We start from the raw sequence: 19,670 nt of genomic DNA, 5'->3' as shown, positions 1-19,670 counted from the left end.
GTATACTAATTTTACCCATTTAAACCATTTTATTTCTACTCACAATATTCATTGATTTACTAATGCTGATTTCCTTCTTACAGAAAGTATACATGATTTCCATGTTAATGAATTACTCTCGCAGTTTTAAACAAACATTATACTAAAAAAGCAATGTAAACTACAATAAATTAAAGATAAATCTGTAAAGTACCAGTAATCACGTAAAGCTAACATCAGATCAGTTTATGAGAAGCAATATAACATTCACGATACAGACTCGTATTTGTTGTATACCCTAAATGTCAATGTGTAGTATGAAATAATCTGCGCCGACTGATGACGATAGCCCAACAGAGTACATATAGTGTTTACTAGAAGGAGTTTTCTTCTATACAGCAGAACAATCTGTGCTATTGAATACAACATTTATTATGTTCACTTTCCGGCAAATTATCCTTTGCATTGCTTATTCTAGTTTCGGATGTTTTATCCTGTGTAGAAAAAAATAAGATCGTAGATATTTGCTTTCATTTACATACTAATAAATAAGCTCATTGCTTTCTCTAATTACACTGGTGACAAACGGAGCACTATCATTTTTCTTAATCTTACCAAACAATGTAATACGCATTCGCCCCACTGCTTCTCTCTCCTGACCAATGAACAAGCTGATTTGCATTTTAACACGTTGAAAATTATCATTTTCTTTTTGCAGCACATTGACAATTTCCATTTCATGATGCAATACAACCACATAACACTGGTCACAAAGGCTGTTGTCGGAAACACTAAAGACATTCCTAATATTATTACAACTATAAAGGTAAAACAAGCAATAAAATATCCAGCCTAACTCAAATATTGTCGTATGTAATTTTTAAAAACCATTGCTTCTTGAAACGCGTATTTGTTTGTTCATACGAAACACCAAAAGCACTGACCGAAGGCAATGCAATTGTATGATAGCACAAAGAAAAAAAATGTGTTTACTGTACTTTTAAATAACTGGACTTGGTTTTATGTTGTTATTTTTGCATTTTCGCTTAAGCTCAGCTTTAAATATTAATTCGTTTGCATTTATTTTAAATGAAATAAACAATACTTGTACGTTTTGTAAGTCTTTGTCTTTTGATTAATATGTTGGTTAAACTGAACTTCAGAAACTGAAAGCCTCATTGTGTTCTTTTTCAGACTTTCGATGTCAGGATCATTTTTGGATCTTTTCTGGATTCATACACTTGGACTGAAATAATTTGTGAGGTAAGTTTACATATTATATCGACTATTTTTATTCATATTTAAAAGATGCAAATTGTTATCGCTCATCATGCAGTAGCTATATTAAACCATAATGTATAGTGAATAATAATGTAAGCATGTTTAACTGTACAAATTCCTTGCTATATGGGTGTAAAACAATACCCTTACGGTTAAATTAATCCCAATACTAAAATATTATGCCCTTTTCTTGTGTGACGCTCCTCTTTTTGTAATGCAAGCGCATAATGGTATTTTATACAGTTCATATAACAAACCCATATATACATGGCTCTTTTTCAATACGTTGGAGTTTGGATGATCTTCAATATTTGTATTGATTATTTTCTTAAGTGACAGTTTTGTTTAATGTTATAAGAAGAACATTACTTTGACCGTAACATACATGAAGTAACTTTTTTCTTTTATACCTTATGATAAAATAAGACATTTCTGCAGTGAAATAACAGCAGTAAAAATAACAAATTGTTATTTTCACCGGTGAAAAGAACAGTTTTTCGGAACTACTTTCTCTATTTTTAGATTATCAGAAACTATTGTATATATATTTTCTATAATCACGAGTGATTTGAAATCGTCATTCCACCGAATCCAACTAATTTTATTTTTATTTTTACCTTTTTCACCGTTGATTTACATTGTAAAATAGTTTAACTGGAGAATTTCGCTGGTAAAATGACGTCATTTCGTCACACTAATGACGTAATTTTGTGTTTTGAAATGTATTAAACCATGCCACGTGAGAAACTCCGAAAAAGGGTAACTATTCAGCATAAATGAAACAGCTATTAATTATTTTCTTGAAAAAGGGGCATAAAAGAAACAGAAAATTTGTTCCTGGCAGTGTAAGATCGTTTGTTATTTCACTCGTGATCATAGAAAAAAAAATATTTTCACTCGTGGCTGCGCCACTCGTAAAAATGTATTTTATATAATCACTCGTAAAATAAAAAACGATCTTACACAAACACGAACAAATATTCTTTATATGATGTCCCCTAAATAACGTAATAATCAATCAATGTTTGCATTTAATCAATAGTTCCGTTTGTCGAATGATCTTTATAAAACCCAGACATGAAACATCGAACAATGCTCTGTAAGTATTCTTCTGCGATAATTTGTACATCCTTTATGTATTATTTTATGTAGGAACATTATGAGTTCAATGCAAGAACATATTTTTGAGCCGAGAACAGAAATGTTTTTTCCATCAGGCTATATGAGGCATTCTTTTTTATTTATAAAATGGGAATTATTGTCCTAAGCAATACACAATACACATTTCTAATTGTCCTGCTATGATTCCCTATACATATTGCTATTATAAAAGCAGAAATAGGTTATTTGTTTGAAAATGGATACAAAAACAGAATAAAGCTTGTAAAGCTTTACAAGGCTTATTAGTTTAACTAAAAAGGTATGGTGTACGAACCGGTTCTAGCTAAACCGTATGATAAAAATACGACCTTTGGACCTATCCGTTCACCATATTATCATACCATCGTATCAGACGGTTTAGCAAGAACCGTATCAGATGGTTTTGGGGTCATAAACCGTCTGATACGATCGTATCAGACGGTTTTGACTTTTGGACCGATTGTACGCTTAACTGTTTGATGCGAAACCGTATGATACGATTCGTATCAGACGGTTTACGATTCCTATCATACGGTTTAGCGTAAACCGTATCATTCGCTTAACACTGAATAAATTAACAAATTGGTTGATTGGACATTGAATAATACCCGTCATAATATGGCATGCGGATAGGTCCAAAAGTCGGAGTCGTATCATGCATTTCGTATCAGACGGTTTTGACTTTTGGACTGACTGTACGCTTAACTGTTTGATACGAAACCGTATGATGCAATTCGTATCAGACGGTGTTCGATTTGTATCATACGGTTTAACGTAGTTAGAACCGTATCAGACGGTTTATAAATTGTATGATACGCTTTAAACCGTATGATACGCTTTCAAGACATTTGGACCGCTTCATACGTTAAACCGTATGATTCGAATCCGTATAATACGAATCGTATCAGACGCGTTATGGCGGGTATTTTTCAATGTAAAATCAGCCAATTTATAGATTTATTCAGTGTAAACCGTATGGTACGGTTTATGCAAAACCGTATGAAACGAATCGTAAACCGTCTGATACAAATTGTATCATACGGGTTGGCATCAAACAGTTAAGCGTACAATTGGTCCATAAGTCAAAACCATTTGATATGATCGTATCAGACGGTTTATGACCCCAAAACCGTCTGATACAGTTCTAGCTAAACCGTCTGATACGATGGTATGATACGAATACGACTTTTGGACCTTTCAATATCCCATAATAAACCGTCTGATACTCTTCATATAATACGGTTACAAATAGTACAGTTTAACGTACGAACATGTCCAAAAGTATTAAAAACGTATCCTACGGTTTATAAACCGTATGATACGGTTCTAACTAAACCGTATGATACGGTTCTAACCAAACCGTATGATACGGTTCTAACTAAACCGTATGATACGAATACGACTTTTGGACCTATCCGTACACCATATGATAAAAATTGTAAACCGTCTGATACGAATCGTATCATACGGTTTCGAATCAATCAGTTAAGCGTACAATCGGTAAAAAATTCAAAACCGTCTGATACAATCCTATCAGACGGTTTATGTATGGGATACGGATAGGTCCAAAAGTTGTATTCGTATCAGACAGTTTAGTTAGAACCGTATCAGACGGTTTATAAACTGTATGGTACGCTTTAAACCGTATGATACGCTTTTAAGACTTTTGGACCGGTTCAACCGCTAAACCGTATGATTCGAAACCGTATGATACGAATCGTATCGTGTCCAATCAGCCAATCTGATCTAAAAATAGATTTTTTCAGTGTAAACTGTTTACGATAAACCGTATGATACTAATCGTAAACCGTCTGATACTAATCATATCATACGGTTTCGCATCAAACAGTTAAGCGTGCAATCGGTTCAAAATCAAAACCGTCTGATACGATCGTATCAAACGGTTTATGACCCCAAAGCCGTCTGATACGGTTCTAGTTAAACCGTCTGATACAATGGTTTGATACACATCCGACTTTTGAACCTATCCGTATTTCATATTTATGGTCGCAAAACCTTATGATACGGTTTTAGCTAAAATGTCTGATACGATGGTCTGATACCAATACGACTTTTGGAACTATCCGTATACCATATTTATAGTCGCAAAATAGTATGATACGGATTTAGCTAAACCGTCTGATACGATGGTATGATACGAATCTGACTTTTGGACCTATATGTACACACTACTTTTGAACCTGTCCGTACACCATATTGTTCTAGCCAAACCTTATGATACGATTCAGACTTTTGGACCTATCCGTACACCATATATGATACGGTTTTAACTAAACCGTCTGATACGATCATATCATGCGGTTTAGACTTTTGGACCTTTTCGTACACCATAAAACGTATGAAACGATTCAGACTTCTAGACCAGTTCGTACACCATAAAAAGGACCATTACTGATCACTGCATATCCGGTAGGAGTACGGTCAAATTACAAAAACTGTCTTACTATTTTAGAGTATACCGTGAACAATTTGACAAAAAATAAATGTTACTGGTTTTAATATATTTTTATTATAACAAGATGGGGCGTAAACAATGTTTTTGTATCCAATGCAACGTTACAGAGGCACTTATCTAAGTGCACAAATTTAACTTTTGCTGGACTTGCAATATCTTATTTTATTTATTTTGTGATTCATACTTGCATGGATATACACTTTGCAATATAGCCATGCGGCTGTGAAAAAATGAAGTATCAGTCACAACAACGCCTTACATTTTGAGTGAACCCTACTAAAATGTTAGGTGAATGCCTAATATAAGGTCATTAGCAAATCCACAATACGTCATAAACAATTTACTTTCAGTAAAAACATAATGCAACAAATATGTTCCACAAATATCCGTGGGTTTGTTAATCAAATACTCTAGTATATTGCAACAATACCTTAAAATATGGATTCTGGACTCCCTTTATTTGAAACCAAATTGAATGATCCGCATCTTGCTCATATACTTTAAAAGTAAACTATCCACCACGCGATACACTGCCGCGGACGAAGTTTGTTGTATAAAAGACAGTGTGTGTTTTAGAAATGTTAAATGGACTTTATGTCGGGGCTGGGATGGAATCACCAAATCTCAGAACAGGTCGATATTGGTTAAGTTATATCAAAAGTCGTATTGCATCAACAATACTGAATTAAATTTTAGAAAAGAGTTATTTCAGAGAAAATATTGCTCCTGATGCTTGTTTCGATAAGGCGTCCTGCAGTTGAAAAAAGTGCCGTTTGAGGACAATGTTATACCAAAATAAGTAAACTTATGTTCTACCTCGAGTTTAATATCCATATATTGAATATCAATATTTTAATTTATATTGCCCTTATTAAAAACTATATTAACAGTCTTGCTGGTGTTCACAGATATGCCCCATTCGTAGCAATATTCATGCAACCCATCTAAAAGACGCTCGAGTCCCGTTGCTGAGTAAAAGAATTAAGATGTATCGTCAGCTAATAACAACGTGGATAATGTTATGTTGTCGACATTTACATATTAAGTAGAATATATATATATATATATATATATATATATATATATATATATATATATATATATATATATATATATATATATATATATATATATATATATATATAGTTATAGTTATAGTTATAGTTATATATAAATCGTAAACAAACAATATAAATAATATTGGTGATAAAGGCACACCTTGTTTCACACCAGTATGACTATCAAATAACTCAGAAAGAGAATATGCACATTACATTTTGTGTTAACATTGATTTTCTATACGTGTTACTACACAGTATACACGAAACCCTACTTACATTACTTGTCTTAACGTATGATTTAATACAAAAAGAAAAAGAGCGAGAGCTCCGTGGTTTTTTATTGCTCATTAACAATGAAATTCACAAGCTCCATGGTTTTATATTGCTCAATAACAAAGAAATGGATAATTCTATGTATGGACATTGAATAACAGAGCTAAGGTCTATGTAAGTTAATTGGTATTTAAATAATTTTACAAAGAAATATTGCAACGCAACTAGTTTAATTTTGTCTTCTGGTATTTATTTCAGGCCTGTACATAACCCTTATAAAGCTAGTGATACGTATGGATTTGACGCCCTTTTTATTCCAGGCCTTCAAGCAAGGATTATACGGACAGCGGTACGTGTGGATCTTTTTTAACAGATTGATTGATGAATGGAAATATAAGGATTGCTTACCTGAGCAGTATCAAATCGATGTCAACGGTCATTTCTTTGGACTGTACTTGAGCAATATGCTGATAATTAGTTCATCTCCCGAGCCAACTATAACCGGACGGGTATGTGTATATCCTCAAAGCTCCGAGGAAGATTGATACATAAATATTGCGATCTTTTATTGATTTATACTGTGATACTACATAAGTCTTATAATATTTATGTACAATGTTATGCAACTGTGATCTTTTTAACTTATATTTTGATATTCCATTAGTCTTGTCCTTTTATGTATTTAAACTGTTTATTCGAATTTTGGGCTAACGATACAAAACAATGTAATATTTGTCAAAACAATATTCGCGTGTTTTTCGCTTGTTTTCACCACAAAAGAAATATCGTTACAAAATGTGTGAGAGAGAATGAATCATTAATTATTTACAACTATATGTGATAACACACTTAAGCAAACTACAGAAAACACAATTTGAATTAGCATATAACTATAAAAATATATTAATAAGCAACCGTTTCAGGAAAATATTCATGCAATTTTAATTCATGTTTTAAATTATTATGACTTCCAACGGTTCTGTTTTCACCAGACTTCAGAAGAAGAGTTGGCATGGAGTTATGACGTATTAGGCGGCTGGGATGATTACGTACCATTGGTGTTGGATACGGCATGGGCACTTGCTCTCGGTAGGTTCGTTCGGCAACTGTTATCGGATACACAATTGATTATAGCAAAGTGGGAAATCACATGATAGTCAAGATGGCAACATCTATGCAGATATTTTTATCTGTTTTATACCCTTCATTACTGGTATTAATTTTCTAAATGCTGCTCACTTTACAGCCATATCAGCAAAAATGTGATAAGCGTGAATTTTTTTTGTTATAATATCCGTTGTATATATCGACTACGAAATTTCTTAGCGAGTAAAATCGAGATAAAAAGCGAATATAATTACGATATAAACGCTAAGCCCCTTTTTACCGACTGAGCGGCATTTAAAAATAGTAATTAAGGGTATAAAACGGCGAAAAAATACCTTTTATCGGCATAGACGTGATGATCATGACTATCACGTTATTTCCCCGTCTTTATTTTGACTATAATATGTAAAAATGTTATTTAGTTTTTATATTTGTCAAACCGACACTTTGATAGTAATGGCCCCTTGAAATCAAGATTAAAATGTTAGAGGTAAATCACGTTCGAAGGGGAGTTTATACCAACATATTGCCGCGATTTCAAAACATTTATTTACACAAATAAATATATCAACGATCATGTTAAACATATAAAAGTCAAATGAATATAGGAATACTGAAACTCCAGAAAGATCATCAGACGAGTAACTATTGAGTGTACTGTCGCCAATATTTAACGATACAATCAAACAAAACATTATTAAAATGATTCAAGCTGGGATCAACAACTTATTAGACACAGGCTATATTGAAAATAGCTGTAAGCAGTAGTTTTTTGTTTGTGATGGATAAAACATGTTTAATATCTAACTTTCAACTAGTTCGTTTAAAAAATGTTCTGTAGAATCATAGCTAAATATATAGCGAAATATATGTTTAAGTTATACCACATTTTTGTATAGATATTACTTCGTAAAAATATCCCTTATTGTAATAGATGTCCTTTGCTTACGGCACTAGTGATCGATTCACACGTCTCATTTTGTTTTCATTTGCTATCCACATTGGTTCATGTGATTGCGATCGTTGCAGACACGCGTTTGATTTGTGATAAGTTTAATAGAAGGTGTGAGGTGTATTTAGCTCTCAAACCGGTTAAAACCCTTGGTTATTAAAATCAACATTCTAAGCGGTTATCCCATTTTTGTCATATGATGTTAATAATTGGATTTCTGTTGATAAAGAAGTGGAAGATAACTAGAATTGCTCTCCTTTTAGCGTTTTTGGAGTTAACTTGAACGCTATAATTGCTCACAACATTGGTACTCGATATCAATGGCCATATTTGTTAAAATTCTCATGCAGCTATTTAACAATAACATATTTTTATTTACATCCAACAATCAAACAAAGTTACATTAAACGGTGTATGAATATTTTTAGGTCTCAACAACAGTATTGAATACCTTCATGAGGAGGGACTGTCCCTGAGTAACTACTCTTATAGTGAACAACATCTTGCTGCCATCATGAAAGGAATGGACGATGTCGCGTTTCTTGGCGTCTCGGTAAAGACTGGTTCTGTGTTAATTGGGTGAATTATTTAATTTTCCTCTTATATGCATATAAATGATCGTTTTTGACGGTAAGGACAATTTGAAACACGATTTGCAGGGTTTTCCTTGTTTCTTTTGTATACTTGTTCGTATGTCAAGCATGTTAAATATATAAGTTTAAGTGTTTTAATTGGCGACTTTTTCGTTCGCTTACCCGTATCCCTGATATTACATTGGCGATGTGACGGCTTTATACACATTAATTGGCAATTTTACGGCTTTATACACATTTACATGTGATGTGACGGCTTTATACACATTACCTAAACCTGTTTGGTGTAATGGCCTTTGAAATATGATGAATATACACTCCATTTCGACATTTCTTGAATGATAATAAATACTTTTACTTGTGTTTATTCCTTTTATCAATGATATTATTCATTGCTTATACAATATATGATTATGATTTAAAAAAGAAATTATTACAATTAGAGGACACATATTTTAAGTAGTAGTAGTAATAGTACATAGTAGTGTTGACGCCGACCTAAATGAATAAATATATATAAAAAAAAACATAAAAAACAGGTTTTCAGAGGTGATGGCTCACAAAGTTTGAGCTCTTGAGTTTATTGCAAAATACTCTGCAAAATAGTGATGGACTTTTTGAGAATATTTATTTTTAATATGTATTTTATAATAATACTATATAATATATATTTTTATTGAGAAAATGAGGAATGATTTCAACTTTACAATGGAATAAGTTTTATTGTTGACAAAAAGAAAAAAAAGCTCTGAAATAAGTAAATGAATTGTTTTTGTAAATATTGAGACATAAAAAAAGCTTTTGCAAACAACTCAGTATAAAATTGGGAGGACCAATAACTGGATTACAATGCTGGATTAGAGTGTGTGCAGCAAGTACTGTTAAATTTGGACTGATTTATAGGCTTGTGTCAACAGTATAAAACAAACAGTGCTACCTCTATATAAGAGCTGCTGAACATAATTATTGACCGGTGGTGTCCACTTATAAAATCAAGTGGATAAATAAAACAAATCTGACTAGATTGATGATGAGTGCTAAAGACTCCTCAAAAACCTCAGAATACCAACACCTGGAAAAATGCCTGCAAAGGGGAGTGATCGACCAAAGAGGAACAACTCTGAGCTCAACAATGAAACTATGGATGAAACATAATTAATCAGATCACTACTTGATTCTTTGTACCTTTCATTGTCAGGTCTTCGCGATGAAATAAAACACATTCTTAAGAAAGAAGATATTAAAAACCTGATTACAAACACCGTAACTAGAATTATGAGTGAAATGGAAAAACCATATGAAGATTTGCTGATCAAAATGAAACACAACACCAAGACATAAATTGAAAACAAACGCATCCATGTAACAGAAAATATCATTAAAAAATACTAAGGATCTCACATACCAACAAAAAAAATGAATTTGAAAATGAGACAATCAGAGAAAAACAAGAAAAGATGATGAACGAACACACAATTGAAATAGAAGCGTTAAAAGAAAAGATCATCACCAACATCAGGTTAACAGACGAGAACAGCAAAAAATCAAATCATACCGAACAATACTCCAGAAAAAAAAACAACAGGTCATTGACGTTAAAGAAGATATAAATATAAGCATTGCAATTCTTACAACTAAAATAACATCTAACTTCAAAGACATTGACATTGTACCTGACCAGATTGTGGCACTCCACCGGATCCCTGCTAAAAGAGGACAAATAAGACATGTTCTGATCAAACTCATAAATAACCATGATACAAGCATTGTAAATAGGAAGCGCAAAGAGAGGTAATAAGCTGGCCACCGACTTGTATATGACGTCACAACCATCAACGCAGGCCTTATGAATCGCCTTTAACTCCACAAGGAGATAGAGTCTACCTGGTTTTATAATGGTTCGATCTTCGCCCAAACCAAGAGAAAGGAGATAATTAGATTTGACCTGTATGACAATATTGACTTAATCATCCAGGAACATCGAGCCAAGCGGATGTAAGCACTTTCAAAGTGAATCAAACGTGACATTGAGACTGCTGAAGTTTGTGTAAACTGTGTATCTATGAATCTGACAGTGAAGTGCATGTTATTTGTGCTAAGTGAAGTGCATGTTATTTGTGCTACTGTAACCTTGTCACACTGCTAATGGGCTACAAGTAACAAGAACAAGACAGACGACAATGGTGAGTAACTACATTGTATTTTTGTAAATTTTTTATGAGTGTAAATATGTATTGTTTAGTGTTTTTTTTAAATAACAGAAGCTTCAGTACATGTAGGTGGTAATGCTGGTATTCCTTTTAATCTATTATCACGATTAAAAAGACACATGATACTACTTTTTATAACAACAACTACTGTAGTTTGCTATGCGGTTTGTTCCTCTCCATTATCAGAAGTCTGTTGTTGTTATTTTTATGCCCCCGGTAGAGTGGCATATAGCAGTTGAACTGTCCGTCAGTCAGTAGGTCCGTCCGTCCGTCCGAAAACTTTAATGGCCATAACTTTTTCAATATTGAACATAGCAACTTGATATTTGGCTTGTATTTGTATCTCATGAAGCTGAACATTTTGAAGGGTAAACGGTAAAAGTCAATGTCATCCTTCAAGGTCATATGGCGTCTGTCCGTCCGTCTGAAAACTATCACATTGGCCATAACTTTTTTTCAAAATTGAAGATAACAACTTGATATTTGGCATGCATGTGTATCTCATAGAGCTGCACATTTTGAGTGGTGAAAGGTGAAGGTCAAGGTCATCCTTCAAGGTAAAATGTCAAATATATGGCGTATGTCCGTCCGAAAACTTTAACATTTGCCATAACTGTTTTAATATTGAAGATAGCAACTTGATATTTGACATGCATATATATCTCTTGTATCTCTTGGATCTGCACATTTCGAAAGGTCAAATGTCAAGGTCATCCTTCAAGGTCAAAGGTCAAATATATGGCATCTATCTGTCCGTCCATAAACTTTAACATTCGCCATAACGTGTTTATGCCCCCAAAAGGTGGCATATAGTCAATGCATTGTCCGTCATTCCGTCCGTCTGTCTGTCCGTCCGTCAGTCATTCCGTCCGTCCGTCTGAAAACTTTAATATTGCCCATAACTTTTGCAATATTGAAGATTGCAACTTAATATTAGGCATGCACGTTTATTTCATGGGGCTGCACATTTTGAGTGATGCAAGGTCAAGGTCATCATTCAAGGTCAAATATATGGCTTCAAAGCGGCGCAGAAGTAGGCATTGTGTTACTGACAAACACATCTCTTGTTTGTCTTGTTTTTTCGTCCAGTATGCTGTCACAGTTACATAGAAAGACACATAATACTTGTTGGTTTTTATTGATAACGAAAGCTACACTATGCTGTTACGCTGCTGTTCCTTTCCATTATCAAACGCCTGTTGTTATGTTTTTTTCTGCTCAGTCTGTTCTCAAAACTATAAAAACACATGATACAAGTTTATTTTCATTGATGACAGAAAGTACACTTTGTTGTCATGCTACTGTCACTTTCCATTATCAGAGGTCCGATCTTGAAGTAAAGTGCTCAATATATCATAGTTGTATAATGTTTTTTCCCTTTTTACAGGTACATTTACACATATTTCTAGATATATGTATTCTCATAATGAATATTTGTGGTATTATTCAAAAATAGATAAAAGAAAACAACCACATATTTGTCTATTTTATGACAAAACAGTATATAACAATCTAATTTGATATACATAAAATATATGCAAACTGTATGCATCGTACATTTACATAATATATTTCAAACAATTATGCATACAAAACTATAGTGTATAGCCTGCGCTATGACATACTCTGCATATAAACATGATCTAGTTTTTTTAACATTGTCTACTAACTATATTTGAAATGGGGTTTTTTACCATAAAGTGACCCCGTTTCTATATTTTGATTAAACATAGCTACACTATATAGTGTTATTTTTGAAGCATAGCCATGTAAACATTGCTTGAGAATAAACTTTAGGTTATTGTGAGTATTTTATCATCCAAATGAATATTTTGATTTGTGAAAAAAATTCGGAATCATTTAAAATGCATTAATATAAGTTTAAATTTCTAATTATTACTACTAGTAGTCTAATAATTGTTAGTCTACAAGTAGATGAGTATTGTTGTAATAAGCATTTGCAGCTTATTGTTTAAATACCTGTTCTTTTGATTGTAGTTTCTACATTTTTTTTGTTCTTTTTTGTGTTTGTTTTCTTTTTCTGTGTGTTTATTGTTGTTGTTTTTGTGGTTTTGTTTGATTTTTCATGTTTTGACGAAGGAAAGTGCACTGCTTGATGCTCAAAATACTGATTGCAAGTGTAATTGAATGCACATGTGAGATTGTGCTGTTTACGAATGGCATTTCAAATGAAAATTTAAATTTAAATTTAATTTAATCACTTAAATTTATTATAAATCATGTAAAAGTCATTTCTTACAATTGCCGTGGAATAAATGACAACTAAAAAAGATGTTTTTGACTTTTTGAAATCTATGAATTCCGACATTTATTGTTTACTAGATTGTCATTTTACACCATCAATGGAAAAATTGATCTATTCGCAATGGGATGGGGAGTGCTATTTTAGTTTTGGCACCTATAACTCTAGAGGAATAGGTATTTTATTTAAAACTAAATTACCTGTTAAAATTCATTCCATAGAAAGAGGTACATCCGGGAATAACTTCATATTAGATCTTACAATTGAAACTCACAGATATACATTATGTTAACTGCATGGACACTGATACTCCTCTATTTTTTTTATAAATTTTTTAATATTATTGATGCAATAGGAAATGACTTCTATTATGTTATGTGGAATGTTGACGTTGTGCTGGATGGGAACATCGACTATACAAATTATAAATCATTGAGTAATAATACAAAGTCTAGGGAACTGTTATCTTTTGTAGCCAATGATAGAAGTCTTGTAGATACATTTAGGTTTATAAATGGAGATGAGAAGCAGTTAAACACACTCCAACAAGCCAGGCGGGATTTCTTTCTAGCCACCAATAAGTATATATCACATTTCCGAAACTAAAATAAGTTATAAATCATACCACTCTCCTATTACTCTAAAACTAAATTTTGATAAGGTAACACATGGAAAAGGATTATGGAAGTTTAATAATTCCTTGGTTAATGGTTTGGAATACTTGAAATGTATGCAATAAAAGATAGAATATGTAAAACAGCAATATGCCTTGCATGTCTATAATTATGAATCTTTGACTTCTTTTGATAATAATGAAATACAGTTTGTCGTAAATGACCTATTTTTCTTTGAAACCTTATTAATGGAAATAAGAGGCAAAACCATCTCAGATTTAAGTTACAAATAAAAATAACAATAAACCAAGAGAATGTGATGCATTAAATACAATTGAAAATATTGATAAAATGTTACACATGTAAATGAAAACATGGCAGAACCTAATCTATCACAACAGTAACTCCAAAATATTCGTAATGTAAAAATAAAAGGCTCTTCTATTAGAGCAAGGAAAAATGGATTGAAGAGGGTGAAAAACCTTCTAAATATTTCTGCAACCTTAAAACACAGTATGCGTCTAATAAAACAATTCCTTTTATCGAAAATATTGCAGGTAGAAAAAATTGTTAACAATGATATTGTATAAGAAGCTGCACAGTTTTACCAAGTTTTGTATACAAAAATTAATACTAATGCCAATTATAATAAACATGAATATTTAAAGAATATTCACGCTGTTTAACTGAGTAATGCGTAATATTAATATTAAGAAGGCCTTTTAACATCAGAAGCAATCTCAAAAACCTAAAAAATATGATAAAAGCCGGGGTTTACTGTTGAATTCTTTATGGACTTTTGGAAGTATTTAGGTCATTTTGTTGCAAGGAGCCTTAATTATGCTTTCAGCTGATCTATGTCAGTAACCCAAAAACAAGGAATTATTACATGTTTGCCCAAAGAAAATAAATCCAGACACTTCCTATAAAAATAAGAACTTTAACACTTTTAAATGTTATATATAAAATAGCATCTGGCGCAATAGCCAACAGACATAAAACTGTTCTTGATACACTGATATCTGAAGATCAAACAGGATTCATAAAAGGCCGGTTAATTGGGGAAAACACTAGATTATTATATGACATAATGACATATACAGAATATAACAACATCCCTGATGACCATTGATATTAAAAAGGCGTTCGATACCATTGAGTTTGATTTTATCGAAAAAACACTTGACATTTCAATTTTGAGTAATATTTACAAAAATGTTTTCCCTCTTCCTCTACATCACCAAAATATCAATTCAAATTAATAGCTTCCTTTCAGACTCCATTACAATAGAAAAAGGTTGCAGACAAATAGACCCCATCAGCTCATAGATTTTTATTCTATGCGCTGAAATATTTCCAATTTAAATACGGCATTCTAATACTATCAAGGGTATTGAAATTGAAAGCAATTTATATAAAATCTCTCAGTTTGCTGATGATACATCACTTTTTTTAGATGGCACAGAAGCTTCACTCACTGCTTCTCTGATCTTTTTAATTACTTTGCATTGTATTATGGATTGAAAATAAATTATGACAAAACAAATTTAACATGGATTTGCTCCAAAAAGTACAGTACACAATCCATAAAAACAAAATACAAACTGTGGTTTGTGGTACAACTCAATTTAAAGTTCTAGGTATTCTATTTGATGATGATTTAAATAAAATGATAGATATCAACTTCGCAAATAAAATAACTAAATTACAAAATACTATACACTTTTGGAATAGAAGAAGTTTAACCCCCCTAGGGAAAATAACTGTAATTAAAACATTATTACTTCTGCTATTTACTCAATTATTTATCTCCCTTCCTAGCCCAGGAGAGAAAATGTTTAAACAAATTAATACCATGTTCCATAATTTTGTCTGTAATGGCCCTGCAAAAATTAAGCATAGTATTGCTATTTAATCTTTTGAGGAGGGAGGAATATCAATGATAGATGTATATGCATTTGAAAAAAAACTATGAAACTAACATGGTTAAGAAAAATTGTCTTATGCATTGGAAAATGTTTGTATCTGGTTTATTCACTATTTGATGTTAAAAAATATCAATGTAGGAAAAGATTATGCTGAGAAAAATTGTAAAGTATTAAAAAATAGTTTTTGGAAAGATATTCTTACATGCTACATTATGTAAATCAGTAAGAAATTTGTTTGCAAATGTGAAGATATACTAACAATGCCTTTAATTTATAATCACAATTTTTAAATATGACTTAGTAGTATAAATAATAAATTCATATATGACAATGGAATTCGATTTGTTAGGGATATTGTAAACACCTCTGGGCATTTTTACAACAAACTTTTTTAGAGAATTATATTGGCACAAAGATCAACTTCTTATTTTATGAAGGGTTGATTAGAACAGATAAGAATTTTATCACTCTTTCTGACTTTCAAGTCATTAAAAATCCAAATACAGAATGTGCATTTTTATCGTCTTATTTGAATAGCATAGTTTTTATGCAAAACCCAAACCAAAATGTGTATAAAACTGTAATTATCAATTCTGATATACCGACTTGACAAACAAAGTGGAATATATTTTCAATAACAAATAAATGGAAAAAGTACATTATCTCGTTCTTAATATTTCCAAAAATACTTACACTCAATGGTTTCAAACAAGAATTGTATATAGAATCCTAGAAACTAAATCTCTTTTGTATCAAATTAATAGTTTGCCTATCGGCCTCGTGCAACAGTACCAAAGTCATCCCTGATACCTTGGGAAACAGTTTTGACTGTTCACCGCGCATCCATGAAATAAGTGTATACTGTCGCCCGCTACCTTAGCAATCACGTGCCACCAGCGGGAAAAATGTACTGTCCAAAAATACTGTCGCCCGCTACCTTAGCAATCACGTGCGGAATGGTAAAAAAATACTGTCCCAATCGCACATGCGCAGTACGCAGTTTTGTATTTCCGTTGTGTTTGGATAATCAAAATATCGATTGCAGCTGAAACGGTGCTGTAGAGTAGAATAATGCCATTATTAAAGCTTTGACAGGAGTCATAAAAAATCAATTTAGTATAAACGACATGCTTACCTCAATGGCAACTTTAATCCAAAGCTAATAACAATAATGTTAAAACGATATACACTTCCAGTGTCTGTCCTTAAGGTGTTATGCATGAAAAACACACAATCCGAAATACTTTTTGGAATTGTTCGATACTTTAAACAAATATTTTATTGTTAAAAAACCACCACGTCCATATTGTTGTCCCAAAATGTTTCGTTACCGAAATGACGTCACACGAGTACGTCATAAATTGCGTTATCAAGTGATGAAAATAAAATACGAAAAGCTGATTCGGTAATATATTTTTTAAGAAATAATTGACGACTAAGAAAATTGATGGGATAAATCGATTACTAGGTCGGTTCCGAATAAAGCGAAATTCATTTTGCTCGGCCCGAAAATCTGAACCACTCAACATATTAATGGTTGTTCATTGCTTAAATTAAATACAATTATTGAATATTAAAATTGTTCTTGGTTCCTATAAATTGTTAATGTTTGAATAGTTTGTTCGGTGTAATAAAATAAACATTACATGTCTAACAGGGTGACAGTAAATTTGTCAACTTTCGGAAAAATACTGTCAACCTTGGCTTATATAATATCATATCATACTAATATGATAATGTATATGTTTCCGTATTGAATGTGATTTCAATCGATTTAAGCACAAGTTATAATATAACAACGTATATTAAAACTCGCGAAAAACGTACAAGAACTAACGTAATGCAACTATATAAAGAAGTGAAACTCCAGCTGCTGGAGCAGTATTGAATTCTCATTAAAAACAATTAGCTGGTCCTTTATTTAAGGCAAGTGACCGATTGCCCAAACAGTGCAAAACAGCACAAAACAGCACAATACAAACCAGCATAAACACAAAATATGAATAAAGCTGGGGTCACCGCCTTGGAACAGTCAATGCAAAGCATAGGGGGTTATAGAGCTCTCAACCTCACACGTGGCCCAACAATATTCATAATACATTTAAGTGTAAATAAAATATAACGTCATAGCATTGTAACTCAAATCAAACAATAATAAAAGTGAATTAAAACTCATTCAATTTAATTACAATTTAATTACTCAATGGTATTGAAGATACCAGAGTAACAGAGTTACAGCTTTTTGACGAACGATAAAATGAAACTACAAACAAGTGTCAACTACATTCCTTCTTTATAGAAAAAGAAAAACATGTATAACACACAATTCGGCGAATAATTATGCATACGCATCGCATGAGTCCCATATCAATTTGGGTAAGCTAGATGTTTTTAGCAGAAATAGAATTAGCAGTGGTTCTTATTATTTATTTATTTTTAGAATCAGATTTCCACTGTTCTAGGGGCCGGTGTCCTTTGAGTTACACGATCGTCTCGGCATCGCGTACATGAAACAGCATTTTGGTAAGAAGGGTATTATTCATAGTTATATACGTTGGCTTACCTATTTGTTTGTATATATCGGTAAATATTTTAATTTGGGTCAATGGGACAATGGCATATTAATAACAGTCGTCTTGCCATTCAGACAATTTGGAAATTAAATAATGACCTAACAAACGTAAGACCTTGACATCTCAACGATTTGAACTTTTGACGGACATACGATAGGCCTGGTTATACATTAAGTAGTGTATCGTCAGATGTAGATTTAATTGAGCTTTATTTTCGTGAAGAAAGCGTTGCGATTACTAGTGTTAATGGGTAACATATTTTTAATTATGATGATACAACTTCCCATGTCGACAGTTCAAAACGGATGAATACAATACACGTTCTTAAACTAAACTTAAACTTGTTGTTATAACCTTACCTGTCTCACAGGCTTTAACAATGGTCGTACTCGATTCAATAACACAACCAATTGAAGTATAATCTAACCGAATACCTTCCCTTTTTTCACAGCGAATTCCACAAGGTACATTGCATCTTATGATGTTAGAAACGATTCTCTAAATTGGTTAGTGCCACACGATTCCATCTGGAAAGGTAACTAAGGTGTTTTATTTAGTAATTCTGTGTATTATAATGCATCTTATAATGTGTCTTAAAATTGATAGTGTTAACAAACACCGCTATACGCGGTAATATCGTTCACATGAGCTGTCCATTGCATGATAAAAAAATTAAATAGATGAATGAGTACGACTTTCAACATAAACTGAACCGATAATATGCAATGCGTGCAAATGTAAGGAAAATCTCCTGATAACATTATATCAAAAACCATCAGTATAAAAAACGTATAGTTGCTTATTTTTGAAAGATTGGTCTGACTTTTTGGCTGGTTTGGAAGTCGCCAACATGAAAATCTGCCGATTTAAGGGCGACACATCTAATTACCGTCATTTGTATCGTTCTGGGGGTTGTATGTCGTCCTTTCGTGACTGTCATAACCACCAACACACCAATACGAGAGACAAACAAATATATATAGAGTTAAACATTTGTATAAAATGGATATATGAAATTCATTTGACCGATTGGAATATTTTCTAATTATAGTATCGTTCTGATAACGGCGATAAATGCCATTATTCTCGCTCTTTTGCCCAAATGCCTCTATCAGACATCAAAAGCAGTAAGGATCACTGTGAAACATGAGCACAGCGTCTGTTAGACAACACAATTCTTATATATTACAAGAATACATGATCACAATGCCCCTGTCAGA

At 32.4% G+C, this 19,670-nt stretch overlaps 1 protein-coding gene across 1 annotated transcript in view; it reads left to right on the top strand.

Annotated features, from left to right (window-relative positions):
- The first annotated feature begins 701 nt into the window (after window positions 1-701).
- The window catches only part of LOC127835352 (gamma-aminobutyric acid type B receptor subunit 2-like), a 23,609-nt gene continuing 4,640 nt past the window's right edge, over window positions 702-19,670 (top strand). The window contains exons 1-7 of the mRNA XM_052361734.1: window positions 702-805; window positions 1,174-1,242; window positions 6,531-6,719; window positions 7,203-7,299; window positions 8,698-8,822; window positions 18,340-18,400; window positions 18,902-18,985. Coding sequence (XP_052217694.1) covers window positions 719-805; window positions 1,174-1,242; window positions 6,531-6,719; window positions 7,203-7,299; window positions 8,698-8,822; window positions 18,340-18,400; window positions 18,902-18,985 — 712 coding nt within the window. The 5' untranslated portion in view covers window positions 702-718. The remainder of the gene's footprint in view (window positions 806-1,173; window positions 1,243-6,530; window positions 6,720-7,202; window positions 7,300-8,697; window positions 8,823-18,339; window positions 18,401-18,901; window positions 18,986-19,670) is intronic.

This window comes from Dreissena polymorpha, chromosome 6 (assembly GCF_020536995.1).
Source record: "Dreissena polymorpha isolate Duluth1 chromosome 6, UMN_Dpol_1.0, whole genome shotgun sequence".
Classification (NCBI taxonomy): domain Eukaryota; kingdom Metazoa; phylum Mollusca; class Bivalvia; order Myida; family Dreissenidae; genus Dreissena; species Dreissena polymorpha.
This window is presented reverse-complemented; position numbering and strand designations above follow the sequence as displayed.